General features: G+C 44.9%; 3 protein-coding genes across 4 annotated transcripts in view; 2 read left to right on the plus strand and 1 right to left on the minus strand.

Moving 5' to 3' along the window:
- Positions 1 to 1,100: 1,100 nt before the first annotated feature.
- On the minus strand, positions 1,101 to 7,322 carry pmm2 (phosphomannomutase 2). The gene is made up of 8 exons (XM_063477117.2): positions 7,028 to 7,322; positions 4,620 to 4,731; positions 4,416 to 4,492; positions 4,036 to 4,127; positions 3,568 to 3,667; positions 3,304 to 3,379; positions 3,026 to 3,141; positions 1,101 to 1,778 (listed from the first exon to the last, which is right to left on the minus strand). Exons 1-8 carry the CDS (start codon positions 7,100 to 7,102, stop codon positions 1,674 to 1,676), a joined length of 753 nt encoding a protein of 250 aa, XP_063333187.1. The 5' UTR covers positions 7,103 to 7,322; the 3' UTR covers positions 1,101 to 1,673.
- A 2,792-nt stretch (positions 7,323 to 10,114) lies between these two features.
- LOC134629622 (high mobility group protein B2-like) lies at positions 10,115 to 12,530 on the plus strand. Its single transcript, XM_063477120.1, has 5 exons — positions 10,115 to 10,225; positions 11,055 to 11,214; positions 11,312 to 11,460; positions 11,542 to 11,716; positions 11,804 to 12,530. The coding sequence occupies exons 2-5, from the start codon at positions 11,068 to 11,070 to the stop codon at positions 11,972 to 11,974; spliced, it is 642 nt and encodes a 213-aa protein (XP_063333190.1). The 5' UTR covers positions 10,115 to 10,225; positions 11,055 to 11,067; the 3' UTR covers positions 11,975 to 12,530.
- Positions 12,531 to 13,641: 1,111 nt separating this feature from the next.
- The window catches only part of wdr17 (WD repeat domain 17), a 30,622-nt gene continuing 24,128 nt past the window's right edge, over positions 13,642 to 20,135 (plus strand). The window contains exons 1-4 of one of the 2 annotated variants that reach the window (XM_063477063.1): positions 13,642 to 13,743; positions 16,233 to 16,361; positions 17,925 to 18,108; positions 18,183 to 18,413. In XM_063477063.1, the coding sequence (XP_063333133.1) occupies positions 16,239 to 16,361; positions 17,925 to 18,108; positions 18,183 to 18,413 (538 nt within the window). In that variant the 5' untranslated portion in view covers positions 13,642 to 13,743; positions 16,233 to 16,238. Of the gene's footprint in view, positions 13,744 to 16,232; positions 16,362 to 17,924; positions 18,109 to 18,182; positions 18,414 to 20,135 lie in introns of those variants that run through there. The other variant, XM_063477062.1, reaches the window with a different exon arrangement.

Below are 20,135 nucleotides of genomic sequence, written 5' to 3' on the forward strand. Positions count from 1 at the left end.
AACATAATTTGATGGTCTGTACCGCAGAAAACAATTATGATAATAGAACATTGTATTACTTCATTAAATATGCAAAGTTAGGATTTCTCCCAATGTGTGAACTGCTGGAGGAGGTCTGAGGTTAAAGGTCAGAGCGGTGTCTCAGTCTGGTTTTAAAGCTCTGACAGAAAATGACCTTTAATTGATGACAGACGATCGACCAATAAAAAGCTGCAGCAGGAAAAACAAGAAAACTGATATATTTTCATTTCCATCCAAAACAGTTTCATCATCACTTAAATGCAGGAGCACGCAGCTCTCCTCCAATCAGGAGTCAGCATAAGGCCAAACCTTTTTCTTATTCCACATTTGTAATCAGATTACATTTTACAGTTCACGTTTCAAACACTGAACATCAGCGCAGCCACCGTCCTGCAGCAGAGTTTCCTGTGACGTCAGGAAGTTTATGAACCATCACAACATCACAGCTGGTGGAAGCAAACATGCAGATGTTCAACTATTGAAGTAATTTAATGTAACTGAATATTGAATCTTCCATATTTAATGTGTAAGTTTATTCCTTTATGACTTTGTGTTTATAATCCTGGAAAATTAAATCATGCAATTAAACATTTTCACCTTCAGGCAAGCTCACAGAACCACAGACTGTATATTAAAGATGGATGTAGCGTCTGGTGATGTATCGAATGTAATCGTTAAATTACGAGAGAAGTTTAATAAATATGGAGGACCAAGAAAGTCTAAACATTTCATGAGTTAATAATTAATTGGGGCAATAAAATATGCATTAGTAAATCAATTATAAATTATTAATATCTAAATAAAGTAATTAAGGAACTATTAAAATCTGAAAGGAAAAATGGATTTACATTAAAAAAAAAACATCAAATCACTCAAAGATCTTTGTTAAAAATATTATTTTTAAAATTTAAAAACAGGTTTTTCAAAATAAAGGAGAATCAAGTGAATAGATGAAGATTATAGATTTATCTCTATGATTCCTCCTTTTCAAATCCACGTCCTTCCCGTTAGCTGCTGGATTACATCTGGGATGAACTCTTTTGGTCTTTGGAGGAAAATCACAGTAAGAACGAGTCGAGTTTCAGAGCGTTGGTTCCCTTTTATTCCCCTCGCTGTTAACAGTAACGTCGTCATGTACAGAAACATCACATGATTATTATTTAAAGCATGGCTACGATTTTCCACATGTTGCATAAAATGACCTCGTCATAACAGGATCAGCTGCTACTTTACGCCTGGAAACACAGACTGTATAACAAAGATGGACAACAGAGTGGAGAACCCGTTTCAGTACAGCTGTGATGTCATCCACCTTTATTTACACTCAGACAGGAGGATGGTAAACCACAGCTGCGTGTCATTGCTCCGCCCACTTCCTCACGCCGCCCACAGCGTGAGGCTGCAGGGGCTTCCCCGAACCTTCTAGTAACAGCAAAAAACCCCGAGCTGAACCACAGATTCATCAAACAGTCCTCCGTACGCGGAGGCTCAGCGGGTCACGTGGAATCAAACACACAGATCACAGAAAGACAAACCCACCAACCCCGACCAAACAAGCAGCTAAAATCAAAAAGTGACGTCAGCGTTCATCAGCTCCTCCTCCCGTCTGTTGTTATAGGTGACGCACAGTCACAGCTGGCAGGCGTTCGAGCTCAGGAGAAGAAGAGCTGCTCGCACAGGCGCCACGTCTCCTCCGGGCTGGACACCTCGTGGCCGACGGTCCGGGGGTCGCAGTAGATCTCGTAATCGTTTCCTCCCTGACGAGGAGACAGAGACGCACAGAAAGATGAGCCATGCTGCAGCTCAAGACTCAACGAAGCGGCACTTTAAACGAGGCTGGTGAAAAAGTTTTGCCCCAAACTCGCTGCAGGTTAACAGTCACACATCTGTGTGTCCTTCAAACACAGCGTCAAACAGCTGGAAGTGTTGCATGGTGACCACTGAACACATGTCAGATGTTTGAAACAGCCTCTAACAGCAGGTCAAGTTCCACCCTGAGCCTTAAAAACATGAAACAATGAGACATTGAAACCCTGAAGATTCATTTGTCTGTACCAGGGCTGTTAAACATAAGGCCTGGGGGCCGATGAAGACTCGAACATTCACACACCGGCGTAATAAAGATGAACAACGAAAGGACAGAAACTCCTCTGAGTGACCTCACAGGAAGGAAAAGGAACACAAGTTCAGTTTGATCATCACAGTCTGAGTAACCTTACTGTGCTGTCTGCAGCAGCATGGGGCGTTTCAGCGGCCCCGCCCACTCAGGTTTAAATGTGGTGCTCGTGGCCCACGATGTAAACGCCGTCCTGCTCCATAACACACTGTTTACTCTCTACAGTGGACATATTCACACACAGACATGCTGCACTGATATTCTGGGTACAAACTAAGGGAGTAACTCCCTGCAATCAAACAGAATTTCAATTCATTTAATTTAAAATGACAGTATAAGTATTATTATTATTAGTATTTATTTATTTATTAAACATATAAATACTTAAAGTCAGCCCCGCTAGAAGGAGACAGGTGTCACCTGGAGTCAGGTGTTGACTCCAGAATAAGCCACTCATTAAAAGTACTTATGATGTAAGATTACATTCCCAGAGTTACCGCACTGCTTAAAGTTACTTACAGTATAATTATGTCTTTGTTGCTGTGACAACCTGACCTGTTACCTTCTTATCCTGTTGTCTTCTCCACCTGCACAGACTTTGTGATGATAGAAAGAATCTATTGATTTCTTTTTTCGGTCTCAGGCTGTAAACAGTTCATTTCTGCTGTTCGGCTGTAACATGGGGACTGACTCACTGCTGCCCCTGCTGGACATTACAGGAGCTGCAGTGTTCAGCTTGCTGAGAGTGTGCTGCTGGATCCAGCTGTACTTCAGGAATAATGAAACAGATGTTTCCAGGAACGACTCTTTGACCCGACCGGCCATCGTTTACCTGCCGCTGATATTCTGCCTCCGTGAGGAGTCACGTGACGCAGTTTGCATACTCACAGGTTTGGTCTTGTCTCCAAAGAAGTGGATGGTGGAGTAGTCGTCCTTCTCCACGATGCCCAGGCAGTACCTTTTATCCCAGCCGTCAGGAAACACGTCAAAGCTGATCTGACCTCCTGCGGACACACAAAGACCGACAGGCTGCAGGAAACGAAGGCGCCATTTGCATCACAGTGAGGTAGGACAGCCACGCTGCCGCCGCCGCCTCAGTTTGTTTCAGCCGGTTAAAGGCCCGCGTCACCTTCAGTGAGGTGGCGTGCCGGCTGCAGCAGACTCACCGATGGAAAACGAGAGTCCTTTTCCTTTGAACTCCTCCTTTAACACGGACACAAACGTCTCTCGGATTTTCTCCTTCTGTAGGAAACAAACACCAGCAAAAGAACCAAACTGAGTACTTTTACCTCTTCAGTACATTTTAAATGAGAACAAGCTCAAAACCTACCAAATGTACCACAAACAGACATTTTTGTTAATTACAGGTGGAGGAGGCGGGTGGAGGAGGCGGGTGGAGTCTGGGTTTAGGTCGAGCACGTGGGCGTTACCTGGTCCAGCTCGTAGAACTCGATCCGCTCCTCTTGCGTGCAGCTGCGTCCGATCGGAGACACGTTCAGCATCCCGTTACGAAACTCCACGAAGGTCCCCCTGAGAGACGACACACCGAGTCACATGACACCCACCGCAGGACCGCCACAGTCCTGATACACGCAGTGATTCTGACCTTTTGACCTCACAGGTAACACACCTGAAACCTTCACGGTTTCATGGCGAGCACTTTTACAGTTTAAACAGTTTAAAACATTTACACTGCATCCTCTCACAGCTGTGCCACGCCCACAGCACCAAAGGTAAGAACGCCGTGTTATAACGTGGATCATTAAAGAAACTTTTCACTGTTTAAACACGTCAATAGATCAAACTGACACGCTCTCCCACACGCTCTCCCACACGCTCTCCACCCCACCTGGCAGGCTGTCACACACACGCTAACCAACACACGGATGTGCTGTCACCTTTTCTTGGGCAGTTTGATCTTGGCCATGTAGTTCAGACAGAAGTTTATGAAGTCTTGCAGCAGCTCCTCCCCCATGTGGGCCTGAATGGACTGACACACACACACACACACACACTATAAATGATGATGTCATTCATTAGGGGAACAAAGGTATCCACACCTGCCTGTCCTGAGTGTAACCTGATACCTGCTGTTTCTCTCATTGGAGGGTTTCCAGCATCAAAGCATCTGAGTCTGGTTTAAGTCCAGACTTTTGACTCCCACAGCCTTAGAAATGTCTCTGTAACCCTCTCAGTCTGATGATGTCACTGACTCCTCAGCTGGTTCTTTACATGCTGATTCCAGATCAGTTACATAAAAAGGTAAAACCCGTCTCACCTGCACAGAGTGTAACTGTCCGTTCTTATACGCCACCAGGCCGTTCTCAGCAAACACGTAGTCCACCTTCTGGATCACTGCACACAGAACCGAGACCAACAAGCGTTATCATTTCTCTGGTACAAGCACGGTCATGTGATCGTTTCAGCTGCATGTAAATGAAGGGACAGTATCAGACAGGATACAGAGCGGCGTTCGTCTCACCGTCGTCTCCCAGCTGCTCCTTGATCTTGCTGAGGTCGGACCCTCCGACGACGCCGACCCGAACCCGAGTCCTCAGCTTCTGGAGGAACTCTGCCATATCCGGGGTCACCCGCTGAAAACACACACAGTGACGCGCCACATTTACTGCCATGACGGGGACACACAGACGGACACAGAGTCTATCACTTTTTGAGTTTGCAGTTTTGTTTATCTTCTGTCATTTATTCGTCTTTTGTTGAGCTACCTTGCTGTGGTCTGGATGCTGTGGAGGGTCTATCAGCAGGAAAAGCTGCAAAACTAATTAAGCCCAAATATTTATGCCCATGTTCATATTTTCCAAACCACCCATGGGGTGAACTGGAGTCTGATGGGCCAATTCTGGCCCCCGAGCCTTACGTTTGGCATCCCTGCACTCAGCCAGGATTCCCGGGACGGCACAGGCTCAGCTGCTTTCCTCTTGCTTCTTTATGCAGTGATGGATACCCGTTCTGTGTGTTGCACAAGCACAGCAGCAGCTCACTGAACCTTCCTCTTTTCCCCAAAAACATTTATTTCAAACTGGTCAGGTGTGTCGCAACACAGGAAACAAACGCTGTGAAACGCTGCAGTTGTGAAACTTTCAGTAAAAATCAGTTTATTAAAGATTTAAAAACGCTGCACACAGCCAAACATGAGAAGCCTTCGACTGCTGAGATCAACGTCTCCGTCACTACAGTTATAAACGCCGACGTTTCTGCAAGAAAAAAGAAAATCTGACGACATCAGCAGTTTACCCGTCTGTTAATATTTAACTCCAGCTTCAGTGAAGCTTCTCTGACTCCAGTGAAGTCCAAGTTCTCCTGAAACAGATCAAGTCTGCAACCTTTACTGCACGCGCTCGCAGTTAAGCCCGAGCTCCCGTTTTAATTTACCTTAATCTTTTTTTATTTAATTTTTTGCATCATGGATTAAACGAGCTGCTGCAAAGATTCCTGAAAGATTTTGGTTCACACTAACGTGACATCATTATGACATCATCACACAGGCAGCATGGATCCATGCTTTCATGGTGTTTACACCAAACACTGACCATGTGATGCACATCAAACCAGGAATCATCAGTTTCCTGTTTGTGGCTGACAGGAGGGGGACCCGGTGCGGTCTTCTGCTGCTTCATGGTTCGCCATGTTGTTCAGAGATGTTCCTCTGTATTTATTCATCAGCATGTATACAATCAGTCTGGCTGTTCTGCTCTGACATCAGCGAGGTGAGAACTGTTGCTCACTGGATTGTTTGTTGTAAACAGAGAGGGCGCTCTTTAAAGTCCCTGAAATCGTCTTTCTGATGCTCAGGCTGAACTTCAGCAGCTCATCTTCATCATGTTTACATGCATAGATACACTGAGTGTCCGACACATGATTGGTTGATTAAAATATTTGCGTTATTAAGCACTTGAACAGGTGTGCCTGCTGAGTGCACCCTGTGGAAATGAAAGTTTGCAGTTGGCCATTCATCACTACTCGGTTTGTCTTACTTTGCATTTTCATTTCAATGACGTCACATTTTTTAAATCACAGGATGAAAAGTTTGCAACCTTTTACAAATTTTTGCAGCAAAACTGAACAGCTGTGCACAACACATAGGCCTATACTGAAACCAAGAGTCTCGGGGTCATGACCCCTGCTCCACCTAAACCTTCACCTAAAGCAGTCTGCATGGGTCAGAGGTCAGGGTCACCTCCTCAAGAACATTTTAAACATAAGTGGCTCTGCTGGAAGAACTGGCCAAACACGTAACCTTGCAGGGCCGTTAGGGGGCGCTTAACCCGGGGATTAGTGACATGCTAGCAGAAACTACCGGGGACACGATTAGCACGAGCGTCGCTTGAGTCACCTACGTAATCAATGGCCACGTGAAGGGTGTTTTATATTTAGGAGGTGACGACAGTGATTATACACACCACGGATATAAATGTAATTAATAGTTTGATGGTTTTGTTTTCCAAATCGTAAACTCGTGTTTCACATTTGACGTTCCGTCAGACACTTCCTGTTATAGCCAAAAGCTAGCAAGACGTAATTTACCGTTACATGCGTCACCTAATATCTTCTATGTTTAGTAACCACAGCGATAACGTTACACTGTCAGAGATTATTATTTTATTAATATCATTATTATAAAGATGTTTGGCACTGGCAGTCCGCCCATACTGGCTAACGTCGCTTAGCGGAACGTTTGTTACGTAGTTTCTGCGGAGCATTTTTGCCCGCGAAAGAACTACAATATCAACGTGGAGCCGGAAGTCGCAGTGTCGGAGAGTACAGTCTTGTTTGTCTGAAGGTTTGTCAGGTGCAGTGATTGTTTTATATCACCAGTGGTCTTGCACTCGTGCGCGCGGACACATACACAAGCACGCATACATTTCCCACCTGTCTCGCGGCCGTAAGCGTGCCGTCAACGTCAAAGAGGCAGAGCGTGCTCGTGTCCACACCGGCGTCACTCATCTTCCCTCCGCTCCCGGACCCACACAGACACACTGACCGCCTCCCCGCTGCTCCGAATGAGCTCGCCTCCTCTGCCGGTGTTCCGTAAAGGTCAGCTCGGTTTTCCCTACACTACCTGATCGCCGCTTAGAACTACAACCACGGTTCTTCTTCTTCTTGGGTGTGTACCAGGCTGACAGACGCACAGTGCTGCCACCTGCTGATAATTTGCAGTATCTGCGTAAAAGATTAAACAAATTAACTTTAAACTGTTGTGAAATTACAATGATGTTGTTCATTTTATTTTATTAATTAATGTATTTTTATTGAATCGTTTTATATTTACAATTTGCTTATTACTTGTTTTTACTGTCATTAATACTTTGGGACAGATGTGAAGCTTCCTCGCAGATTTTAAAGGCGAACCATTGTGTTCTTCATTATTTTCTGACATCTGCACAGGTCTGTGAAGGTGGATTAAACGGGGTCATATATCATTGTAATTAAACACAGGCTCCAGGCTGCAGCTGTAAATAAATAAAAACAATTTGAAATTCCTTTGTGTGTTTGGTGAGTTTAGTTTGGACTCTCTTGTCTCCACACTTCCTCCTCTTCATCGTGTGCTTTTGGCTCATGAACCAAACCCGTGTCTTTTCAGCTACGTTAGAGTTTAATGTTGGACCAGGAACATTTTTCCTGTTCAATTTTGCACAGCTGCTCAGGAAAATTAGTAAATTATGAGCACGGGGTTGTGCAACAGGCTTTATCTTCATTTGATATCGCTTCAACACAACACACAGATGTTGGGACATAAAGTCTTTAATGAAACAGAAAATTACAACACTTCTACCTGTGAGCTTTGAGGCCTGCTTTAGATGATTTTCCTGTTTTCAGTCCGGATATTTGCTTTAGATGTACGTCAGTTTGGTAATTTGTTACATCAGCTAAATCATTAAACAGAACCTATAACAAAATATCTCAAATAAATTAGAAAAAGTTCAACCAATATAAGAAAACAAGGCTCAGCCATGTGAAAGTCACTGAAAAGAAGAAGCACAGTTATAATGGAAATAAACTCAAAGAGCTCCATGAACGAAAAGTAAAAACGTCTGCCAATCAGCACAGCAGGGTTACTAAATAAAATATGGAGGCCGTTCTCAAATGCCGCCTTTTACAATAAAAACTAAAGAAGTAATGGTGTTAAAAACGTGTCCTGCATGCTGTATGGGTTTGCAGTTAGGTGGGGTGCACGAGGACAACAAAAGGAGAAAAAGTGGTTCAGGAGTGTTTCATTGACATGTATTTGCCTCCCAGCGACCCCCCCAACTTTACATACAGACGACCTCCTGATTAACTGTGAGGTGTGAACCCCCCGGCTCACACAGATCACCCCCCAACTTCTCAATCAATGAGCCTGTAAATCAACTTTAATCACCTCTGTGGAGGGTCAGAGCTGAAACTGTTTTAAATGATCTGTTTATGACTTATTGTGGATTTATCTCTGAGCTCATAAAGTTTTCCCTCACTGTGAGAAATCCCCTCTGAATGCATGAAGCACGTTCAGGATTATGATTCGAAAAGAAAATCCAGATGTTTGGGAGAATTGTGCAAAATGGTGATGGAGGTGAAACATTGAGGGGAAATACCTTCAGACCTTACAATTATTAATGTATTAAAATGCACTACCTGATAGTGGCTGTCAGAATGAAGCTTGATTCATATGATTCTTTAAAAGTTGAGGAACATTTCAGGTTTTCGTGCTCTGTCTGAGGATCACTGCGACTATTTCCTCCTTTCTGACTCCTCTTTTAATATTTTTGTCCCTTATTTTTCATTCACTCTTAGATAACTGCCAGTCTGCAGTCTTAAAGTTTAAAATCTGTGCATTTATATTTAATAACCTGGTTTGCAGTGTGTGTGTGTGTGTGTGTGTTGCTACCTCCTTTTGTTCCTCTGTAAAAGCACTGAAACATGTTCTAATGCACATGTGAGATGCTCATCACCTGATGTGATTTTATTTTGGTGTTTGATTTTTTATTTTTTATGGAAGGCCTGCTTTTACATAAACAGCTGTGCATGTCTTTCCCCACTGCATTGTTCTGCATACCAAACAGCTTCCACACTCTTTCACTGAACTTACATTCATTGCTGCACACGGCCTACTTTGTTCTTATGTTAGACCGAGCCAGCAAAACTCTTTTCTGTTAACATAAAGATGTTTAATTTGATTCCATTTAATATAAGAAGAAGGGCAGAGTCAGCAGTACGTCTCCGTGTTTCTACAGGATAAAGAAGAAATAAGAAATCCGAAAGGTTAAAAATACAAATAAAACGTTCTGGTAGCTTTAATCTTTATTGTTTATCTGGTACTTAATTACTTTGCTTTAGTTTGGATGAGAGCAGGAAAAGCTGAAAATACATTTCATAAATCTTTGGCTGGCCAGATTTGACTCAGGGCTGGTTTTGGCCCCTGACCTTATGTTTGACTCTCTTGCTTTAAAGTAGATTTCTTCTAAAATAGATTATAGATGTTTTATGCTTAGATTGCATTTCTACTTGCACAGTCATAAACGGGAGCCATCTTAAAACAGGATGTCCAATATTTAATGAATATTAAAATGTCACGTTTGCAGTTAAAGTCTGCAAGTTATTGTCGGTTTTCTGGAGAGTGTTGACATCCGTCAGCGCCCGTTAAAAATCAAATGAGCAGTTTTGTTTGTATCGTCTCGTCGCTGGTTGTTGGACGCGGAAGAGCTGCAGCCTCGGAGCGGATCGGCTCCTTTCGCTCTCATCTCGAAAACAAACGGTTAAGCGACGTCATCAGCAGACGGAGGTTATTTTGGAACAGCAGTGAACAAAGAGGGGCTTTTTCGCGCCCTATGTTTAAAAGCCCGGGAGCAGCCAATCAGCTTGCAGGTGACGCACACAAACACTACGGCTTGACTTCGAGGAAAACAACCAATCACATCCACGAGTGCGCTGTGTGCCCTGCGTTCAAATTTAAATGCACGATTTCCGCCAATCCGCTGCTGGGGGGGAGCTGTGAGACTCCATAGTATAGTTAGTGCGGCCTCGCAGACGGTGACTAAACAGTTGACCGTCCTTCCTCCTTCACTCGTTTACAGCTCGTCTTGCGGTGAACAGGTAAGGCCCCTCTGCTGTCTAACAATTGTTTAGCTAACAGTGGCTGGAAGGTGTTTGTGCTTTGTGTGTTGTATTGCAATGGTGTGTGCTGAAGTTTCTGCAGCTATTTTAACCTTTGTGTGCTAAAATACATCTGTTTTTTTGGCTTGTAGGTCGTTTGCGTGATAAATCACAGCAATATCAAAACTGTTTGTGGAAAAAGGCAGCAGTTCGCTGCTGTTTATAACCGAAAAGCAGCAGTTTTGTGGGGTGTTTTTCTTGCTCGGTGCTCTGTAAGATGGTGCTGTAGTGGCTCAGTGTGTGCCCGAGTTAGTGCGCAACATGCCGTTCAAACGCCATTTGGTTTGGTAGCTTAGCTCGCAGCACGACGGAAGCGCCTCTTGTTTTAAAGTTTGGATGAAGTCTCCGGCTGTCTCGGAGTCGCTCTGGGTGCTGGCTACCCGTGTTTAAAGGAAGAAACCCAGGGAACTGCTCGCAGTGTAGCGGAGCGGCTGTATTGCAGAGACTTTGTTGGGGAAGTTTTTGGCGCAGTTGTGTTTAGGCGGGAAGATACAAAATGGAGTCTCGTCTTTTTGTCCCGGAGAGGCAGAAAGCCGATTAGAGCCTTAAAACACTCCCGGGCGTCTGCTCGCCCTATTTCTGCTGCGGTAACACCACTCACGGCCACACGACGGCAAATGTGAGGATATTTACCCGCTTTAATTTAAAACGGTGAGACCAGGGAGCGGTTATTGTGCCGGGGTGGGCGTGTAATACGAAACTCGGAGTCGTTTTGGTGGTTTAGTGTTTGGTTTCATTTCTGGTTTTCTTTTTGGTCTTTATTTTGCAGATTAATCGCAGCCATGACAAAGGATCCGAATAAGCCGAGAGGAAAAACCTCCTCCTACGCCTTCTTTGTGGCGACCTGCCGCGAGGAGCACAAGAAGAAGCACCCAGGAACCAGCGTGAACTTTGCAGAGTTTTCCAAGAAGTGCTCAGAAAGATGGAAGGTGAGCCCCGCGGTTTATTATAAACACTGATGTTCTGATATTTTTTTTTAATTTTATTTGCCCTTTTTAAAAATTGAAACGTGTGTGTGTGTCGTAGACCATGTCCCCCAAGGAGAAGGGAAAGTTTGAAGAGATGGCCAAGAACGATAAGGTCCGGTATGACCGGGAGATGAAGTCCTACGTGCCACCTAAAGGTGCCAAGAAGGGAAAGAAGAAGAAGGACCCCAACGCCCCCAAAAGGCCCCCGTGAGTCTACACTCGCTGCTCTTTGTCTGTAAAATGTTTTCAGTTAGATTTCTGGGATTAAATTTGTTGTTCTCCCTTCAGCTCCGCTTTCTTTGTCTTCTGCTCCGACCACCGTCCCAAGATCAAGGAGGATAATCCTGGGATCTCCATCGGCGACATTGCCAAGAAGCTTGGCGAGATGTGGGCCACGCAGAGCGCCAAAGACAAGGCCCCCTACGAGGCCAAGGCTGCCAGACTGAAGGAGAAATACGAGAAGGTGCCCCTGTGTTTTTGGGTGGTGTTGGATGGTGTAGCGTGTATCTGAGGTGGCGTTCCTAACGCGTCTCCTCTTCTCCTTTTCCAGGATGTTGCCGCCTACAGAGCCAAGGGCGGCTCTGGGAAGAGCGACGCTGGAAAGAAGAGCGGGCCCGGCAGGCCCGCCGCCAAGAAGGCGGAACCGGCTGATGATGATGACGATGACGATGAAGACGAGGAGGAAGATGATGAAGATGACGACGATGAGGATGATGACTAAGTGGTTTCTGTGTTTGAGGATGTGAAGTTTGCGTTGTTCAGCTTATGTTTGTTTTTTGGGTTGGACTCGTCCAACGGTATAGCCTGCTGTCCCTGTCGGTCGGCCTCGGTCGACCTGTACTCCTCTTCTTCTAATTCAGGGATTTAGTTTTTATTGTCACTTAGTCCCCTTTAAGGTTTATTTTTGTTTTATAACTGCTGAAGTCAGGTCTGTTACACCTTAGATCCTGGTTTAAAAAACGGGCAGCCAGATTATTTCCTGTGATGATGCGATGAACTGAAACTCCTGTGCAGACGGTGGACAGCAGCCAGCCAGGAAAGATTTTTCTTTTCTTTGTTGTTTGTTTTATTTTTTTTATTTTAAGAATGATTGTTTCTGGAAGCACTGCTCATGTTTTCTGTTCCAGCGGTGCCGTTTCTTCACTGTCATTTTACTGCCAGGATTTATCTGTAGTTTGGTTAAAAGAAAAATGTTTGCCGTCATTTTTAATGTGGAACTTTGAGAACTTGTAGAACGGATTTTTCTTTTTGTAATAAAATTTTGTATATTGCCTATATGTGTAGACTGCTGTGTTTCTATTAAAGCTCACATGACTGCGGGGGGGGGGGCAAACAGTCTGAGCAGGTTGATGATGATGATGATGATGATGATGATGAAAAAGAAATTGACATGAATGTAAGCAGAGTGAGGCTCATTGTACGTAAGCAGTTAACCCACTGAAATGTTAGAAATCAACCTTACACAGAGTGGCAATGACACTCAGGTGGTTTTAAGGACGTGACCCATATTTTAAAAAATGTCATCATTTTAGAAAGATCAGTAGTAAATATGTCCATGAGAACATCGCTCCACACTGGGGCAGAGAACTCCTCCCACCACATGAACCGAATCCCTGCATCATCTGCAGTCCTTTAAACAGATTCTCCAAAAATCACAATCAACTGATGCGACTTAAAGAGGGACTGAGTGACGACCGACGGACCAATCACAGGGCCTCTAACATGTTACCTGGTGGTGATGTGCAGTCATACTGTTCTGTCTGAATGGCATCGTCAGCACAGACTGTCTGAAGCAGCTGAAAACAAAATATCTGCAATGACAAATTAAAGGCTGGCACAGGAAGGAGACCCCGGCGTCATCCTCGGAGAGGTTATAAAGTGGGCGTGGCCTGGAAGCACTTCACCACCACTCAGAAGAACTGGAAGGTGTTGCTGAGGAGAACAGTGTCTGAAATACCTGCTTAGCTTGCTGCTCTGCACAGAAGAATGGATGGTTGGATGAATGACAAGTTAAGAAAAATAATCCAGTTTTATTTTGACCCCAGTAGACGGCTGCACCTGCCTGATGTGGAGGTCTCTCTCTGTTTAAATGGAGTTCTCCTTTCCACCGTTGCCAAGCGCTTCCTCCAATAAAGATTTAATTTCTGTTTATTGCGAATATTTTTGTACAATCCGTGCTTTGCTCCCAGAGGATCATCTGAATGTTGTGGGTCAGTATAAAGCTCCTGTTGTTGTGAAATGTGTAAATAAAAAACTGGTGTAAATATTTAAAAATAAATAAATGTAAACAAATGAGAGGTTCCCGTCACTGATTTACACCGCGGACACTCTCTGACTGACAGCCCGGACAGCCAATAGCTGATCACAGACGGGCCTCCCAGGGACCAATCAGCGCAGCTGCTGCTGGTACCTCTGGCGGATGACGGTGAGCTGGACGCATTTCAGCACCTGGGAGCTGTCCGCCGTGCACGAGCCTGCCGACAACTGACGGTAAGAGGAAACACAAGCACACACACACGCACACACAGACTCACACACACAGACACACACACGCACATACACGCACTGCTCGCGTGTTTGAAATGATGACAAATTAAGCCAGGATCCGTGTCTGCAGCAGTGTGCGTGTGTGTGTGAGTCTGTGTGCGTGTGTGGGTGTGAGGTTCCTGCGACACGCAGGTGTCTCGTGGATCAGTCGCGGTGCAGGAACCTGTTGATACGTCGACATGTTGTTCAGGATCAGATGAAATGATGGCGGGAGCGCGCAGAGCTCTAACCCCGCGTGCTCCACGTCAGGGTGCGTGACGTGGTCGGGAGGACTGTTGTGAGTCCGTCCACAGCGCGCGACTTTGTCGTTTATGAGGGCCGTGAAGTGTGCGCAGACCACCGTGACGTCAACGCTTCACCGGGGGGCGCTGACTAATCACACGAGTGCCGCGTGCCGTGTCACCGTGTCTCCGCCGGGTGCACCTGTAGAGAACAGGTACACCCCTCCCCCCCTCCTCCATTATTCAGAGCTGAGTCCTGATTGGTCTCCTGGGGAGTGTTTAGTTTTAATGGAGCTCATTCACAGATTATATTTCCGCACATGTCACAGGAGGAGCTCAGGAGACCCAGCTCAGGTGTGATGTTTGTTCCAAAATGTTCACTTTTAATACTAAAGGTGATTAAAGAAGCCCGTCAGCACGGCTCCTTCCTCTTTATGGAGCAAACACCTGACTCACCCTAATCTCTAACTAACTACCTAACCCTAAGCACCGTATTCTCTGTTATTGACCGGTTTACAGGTAATAAATATGAAAGGGTTGTCACATCTGGAGCCAGATGTGAGCCTTTGCTGACCCCCGGTCATGTGTTTATATCCTTTGGAACTGATTAAAGGTCAATGATGTTATTTAATAAAAAAATAATGTTGTACTCATAAATATATACGCTAACAGAGGCTAACAGCGGCAAATACACCAGCGATAACTGAGGAAAGTCGAGGCTATCCTCAGTAACACGCCTCAGTATCGCTGTCATCAGGCACAGTAAACAGACGGTTTCAAAGGTTTAAACTCGGTCTGGAGCCTCTTTCCTGCTGACTTTGCCTGACACGCAGCTCATGATGCACTGTTTCTATCAGAGACTGTTTAGGCTGAAAAACAACAGGAAGTGATGCATAGAAAAGTGTTTTTGTTCCTGTGAGAAACCAGTTTTCACTCGTGACATGTGAAGACATTTATGAGCTCTCAGGTACTCGAACCCAGCTCAGCTTTGAGATGATGATGCAGATTATTTAGAAGTAAAACTATTTTAAAAGTCTCAAATCTTTAAACACACCCAAATATTTTTTAAGTGATTAAAAAAATCAATCTTTGTGTCCAAACATGTTCACAGTGTAGTCGTTACTGTGGCTGCACACTGTTTAGCTGATTCACACCATTATCGGTTTAATGGAGGATGATAAATGAAGATGTAAATCAGCCTATTTGCACCTGACAGGACGAGGTTACAGGCCAGCACATCAACAGGTGTTTGAAGTTACCTTTGATAGCGACTCCTCCCTCTCCTCTTTCCTTTCTTCCTTTGTAGCTTCTCTGCTTTGGGTGAACTGGCCCTTTAAAGATGATCACTGACGCCACTTCTTTTTAAAAAATTATAAACGCGTAAAAGATCAAATCAAACCAAACTACTCGCACAGAACTCACAGTGTTAATGTGTCTGTGAGGTATATCATGAAGGTGCTTTGGGGTTTCTTAACAGTGGACAAATGACATAATTTACAGCCACAGCATTAAAACCACCTGCCTGCTGTGTTAGTGGGTGGGGCCACAGGTAACCTCGTGATCTTGTACACTGTGACGATGAGCGATAACTCAGGAAGAAGATAAACACAAACTGTGCAGAGGTGTCAGCGTGCTCTCCTCAGGGTAAGGACTCTGGACCTCTGCTCTATGGAGCAGGTTATGGGCTCAGATTGGAGGCTGGGTAAACACTGTGGACTCTTTGTCTTAATCAAAGAGGCTGCTGCTGTTGGGGAGTGTCTTTACCATCTGTGATGACTGCGACTGGTCTGTAACGATGCTTAGGTGGGTGACGTGCTAAAGTAGCATCCACACTATCTCCAGGACCCGAGTCACCAGCAGAACACTGAGACGTGAGTGTCTGCAGGACTCTCGGGATGAGCGTGCACGCCAATCACCCACGGCCTGCTGTGTCACTTCCTCGCAGTAAGAGTTATTAGGCAGCAGCCAATCACAGCAGAGATTAATTCAATCCTCACTCTAATCATCTCATCCCACGCCAACCTGTTGATGCATGTAGTTTGCGTGCGTGCTGTGAGTGTTAATCTGCTACAACTATTTATGTGTAAATACACACAGCCACACATTCATTCCAATACGACAGTCCAGTAATAATAACAGGAACACACACCTAATCCAAAACTGTCACCAGTTTGTAAACGGGTTAAAACTAAAGTGTTTGTGTGTCTGCAGGTGAGGATGGCGAAGGTGAAGCAGGTGGGCCTGTTGGCAGCAGGCTGTCAGCCGTGGAATAAAGACGTATGTGCGGCCAGCGGAGACCGCTTCGCCTACTGTGCTACGCTAGCTATATACATCTACCAGGTGACCTACCTGTGTGTGTGTGTGTGTGTGTGTGTGTGTGTGTGTGTGTGTGTGTGTGTGTGTGTGTGTGTGTGTGTGTGTGTGCGCGCGCGTGCGTGTTTAGACATCTTTGTGAGGACAGAAAATTGGCATGCTACCATACTTATGGGGACAAAGTGCCCGTCCTCACGAGTTTGAAGACATTTTTGAGACTCAAGATGTGGTTTTAGTGTCAGGGTTACAGTTGGGTTAGGGGCTAAGGAAAGCATGTTGTCACTTAGATGTGCTCATCGAGATATGAAAACAAGTGTGTGTGTGTGTGTGTGAGTGTAGATGCTGTAACACAAAGTTGGTGTTTTCTGGGTAAAGCACTGTCGATCGCCATATTTAAACCTGTGACCCCGCCCATAAAAATCATAGAGCCCCAGCTGGTTTCTCTGTGGCTTGTGAGCCGTTGAAGGTCGTGACCCCGAGCAGCGCGGCTGTTTGCGGCTCTGTCTCTGGACCTGCTCCAGTGTGGCAGCATGTCAGTCGTTCAGTTTTATCTTATGTATTTTTGATTGGTTTCTGTTCTGCTGAGATGTTTCTGTGCTGCTGTGGTCCACAGTCTCCTGCATTTTTATTCCATGAACTTCTTTTTTACTTAACCTCCACAGCCAGTCCTGTCAGCCAATGGTATCGCGGCATATTATTTTCTGAGCCTCACAGTCGGCGCGTTGAGGAGAAATCAGGAGGTTGCTTTGCGAGTGATTCTGTGTGTCACCGCGTTACATCCTCGTGCGGCAAACAGGACGTAGTCTGTATCAGAGGGCACCGTGATCGCAGTGCTGAGACTTCATTCAAACTTTATTCTCCAGGTGAGCAGTACTGACTTTTACTAACGTGGTCCGAATACTCGGGCGTAGCGTGCGGGTAATGTGGCGACAGCTTGCGTGACTGTCATCACAGGAAGACAGCTGCTCGGGAAAAGGCGCCGCTCTCTTTTCCTGTTATGTTTTCCTTTATGATTTTAGCTGTGAGTTTGCAGATCGCCGGGAAAACCCGAGGTGGAGCTTGTCTTTCTTTGTGAATGTGACCGGGATGAACTGGGAATCAGAGAATCCTGAAACAGGATTTTTGTTGCTTCTGTAAATTGAACTGAGATTTGACGTAATCTGTTTTTTTTATTAATCTGGATTCACGTGTGCGAGATGTTGTTGACCTTTGAACTGCTCTTGTGGTGAACATTTTTTGGATTGTCCAGATCACGTCTGTCGCCTGAGCGCTGATAAATGCACGAGTCCTTTGAGGGGTTTGATTGTAAAGATCGTCCCAGCGGACTCTGAGCTCTGACTCTGGGGGATGAATAACCCGTTCCTGGCTTTGCTTCAGCCTTGTAGAGTACCAGCTCCCCCAGGGAAACCTTCAGTTGCAGGAGAGATCTAAAAACAGCAGCAGTGCTGGAGGTAGTCAGGAGGTGCACAGAGAGGCGACCTGCAGGAAAGGTCCAGATTTAAATCAGGTTCTTGATTTCCTGGGCAGAGTTGTGGAAGTTGACACAGATTTCTGAGAACCGTTTCATTCGTTCTCTTGTCCACGTTGCAGTTGGATCAGCAGTACAATGAGTTTAAATTGAGGTCCATCATGTCAGAACACAAGAAGACCATAACAGCGATCAGCTGGTGCCCCGACAACCCTGACCTGTTTGCTTCAGCCTCAGCCGATAACCTCCTCATCGTGTGGAACGTAGCAGAGAAAAAGGCGGTGGCGCGACTCGACAACACTAAAGGTAGCTGGATCATCCGCGCCGGGTTGTTTCAGCACAGAATCTGTAAAGCCTCACAGCCTCTTCCTGTTTCTCAGGCGTCCCCGTGTCCGTCAGTTGGTGCTGGAACTCGGCCGACGGAGTGGCGTTCGTCTCCCAGCGCGGTCCGCTGTACATCTGGGTCTACCGAGGTCCCGATCCTGGGGTCACGGTGCATAAAGAAGCCCACTCCTTCCTGTCTGACATCTGTCTCTTCAGATGGCACCCCACCAAGAAGGGGAAACTGGTGTTTGGACACACAGACGGGAGCCTGTCGGTGTTTCAGCCAGGTACCGACCAATACGGGTTTGCAATGTGTGGACGTCTGTGACCTTACAACAAGTGTCTGAAAAGAGAAGGAATGTCAGTGGATTTTATTTGAAATTACAATAAATTATATTTACACATTTATATATATTTACTTAGAATATAGTTATTTCTTTGTTTCCTGTTAAAGGCTGACTTGTTAGCCTCTTATTTTAGTGTTCGTACCTTTAAGCATTTGTGTGTAATTATAATTACTCTGAAACGTCAAATTAAATACATTCAAATTCCACTCAATTACAGGAGATTACACCTTTAGTCACAGGCTGTACTATGAAGTGTTGCCGTGTTAAAAAAGTATTTTGATTTTATATTTGTGAGTTTTCAGTGTTTTGGATCCAGATTAGAGACGTGATGCAGAACACACACAGTTTCCTCAGAGATTTGCACAAACATTCATATTAAAGGTCGTTCCTACAGGAAGTCAGGTGGGTGCTTGTTCCTAATATGGTCGTGACAGCGCCCTGAAACCAGCTTATCCACTCAGAGGAATAAGTGGGAGGGGCTAAATCAGACAGAGGGTGAAGTGAGGAACCTGCACCAAGGTCCAAATTTAGATAAGTCAAGTCATCTTTATTTATATAGCACATTTAAAATACATCAAGTGTCTGCCAAAGTGCTGAACAGAGGGATAATATAATAAAAAGAATTAAAATAGATAAAATGAAAACATTATAGAAACACTGTAAGACATCCATATATGTTTGTAAAAAATATGTGTACATGCAAATATGCACATACATATACAAAAATGTACACATTCACACACAAGCACACATACGTGAACATAAAATACATGCATACGTGTCTACACATGCAAACATCATCCAATGAGATAAAAGACCAGAATAGTTAAAACAGAATAAAAGAGGTGTCAGAGAGATCCGAAAGGTACGTCTTCAGATTCGATTTGAAGACTTCCAAGGATGAAGAGGATTTTCTAAAAGAGAGAAGACTGTTCCAGAGTCTCGGGCGCCGATGGAGAAAGCCTGTCACCTCTAGATTTGAACTGGGAGCGTGGAACTAATAACAGCATCTGACAGGAGGAGCGCAGAGTTGGAGTGGGCAGGTGCAGGCTAAGAAGATCTGAAATGTAACCTGGAGCCAAACCACGGAGAGCTTTAAAAACAATTAATAAAACCTTAAAATCAATTCTATATTTAACTGGCAGCCAATGTAGAGATGCGAGTATTGCAGTAATACTCTCTCTCTTTCTGGTACCCGTCAGGAGCCCTGCGGCTGCATTTTGAACAAGTTGCAGGCGGGACAGGCTTGAGTGACAGATGCCTAAATAGAGAGAGTTACAATAGTCAAGACGTGATGATATGAAATCTTGGGTAACAGTTTCCAGGTCTTTAGATGACAGGATATTTTTGAGTTTAGAAATGCTCCTGAGTTGGAAAAAACTGCTACGAACAATGGATGAATTAATTTGCTTGTCCAGCTTGAGAGTAGAAACGAAAATGAAACCAAGATTTTTTACATGGGATGTACTTTAGCTGATAATGGGCCCAAGTCATTTCTTATAAGACTAATAGTCCTGCTTACCGAAAATTATAATGTCGGATTTGTCGTGATTTAATTTGAGAAAGTTCAGAGACGTCCAGCAATGTATGTCGCTAAGACACTCTGAGACTTTCTGCAGCGTACTATCAGCACCTGGTGTTAGACAGAGGTAGAACTGTGTA

This window comes from Pelmatolapia mariae, linkage group LG6, assembly GCF_036321145.2.
Source record: "Pelmatolapia mariae isolate MD_Pm_ZW linkage group LG6, Pm_UMD_F_2, whole genome shotgun sequence".
NCBI lineage: Eukaryota > Metazoa > Chordata > Actinopteri > Cichliformes > Cichlidae > Pelmatolapia > Pelmatolapia mariae.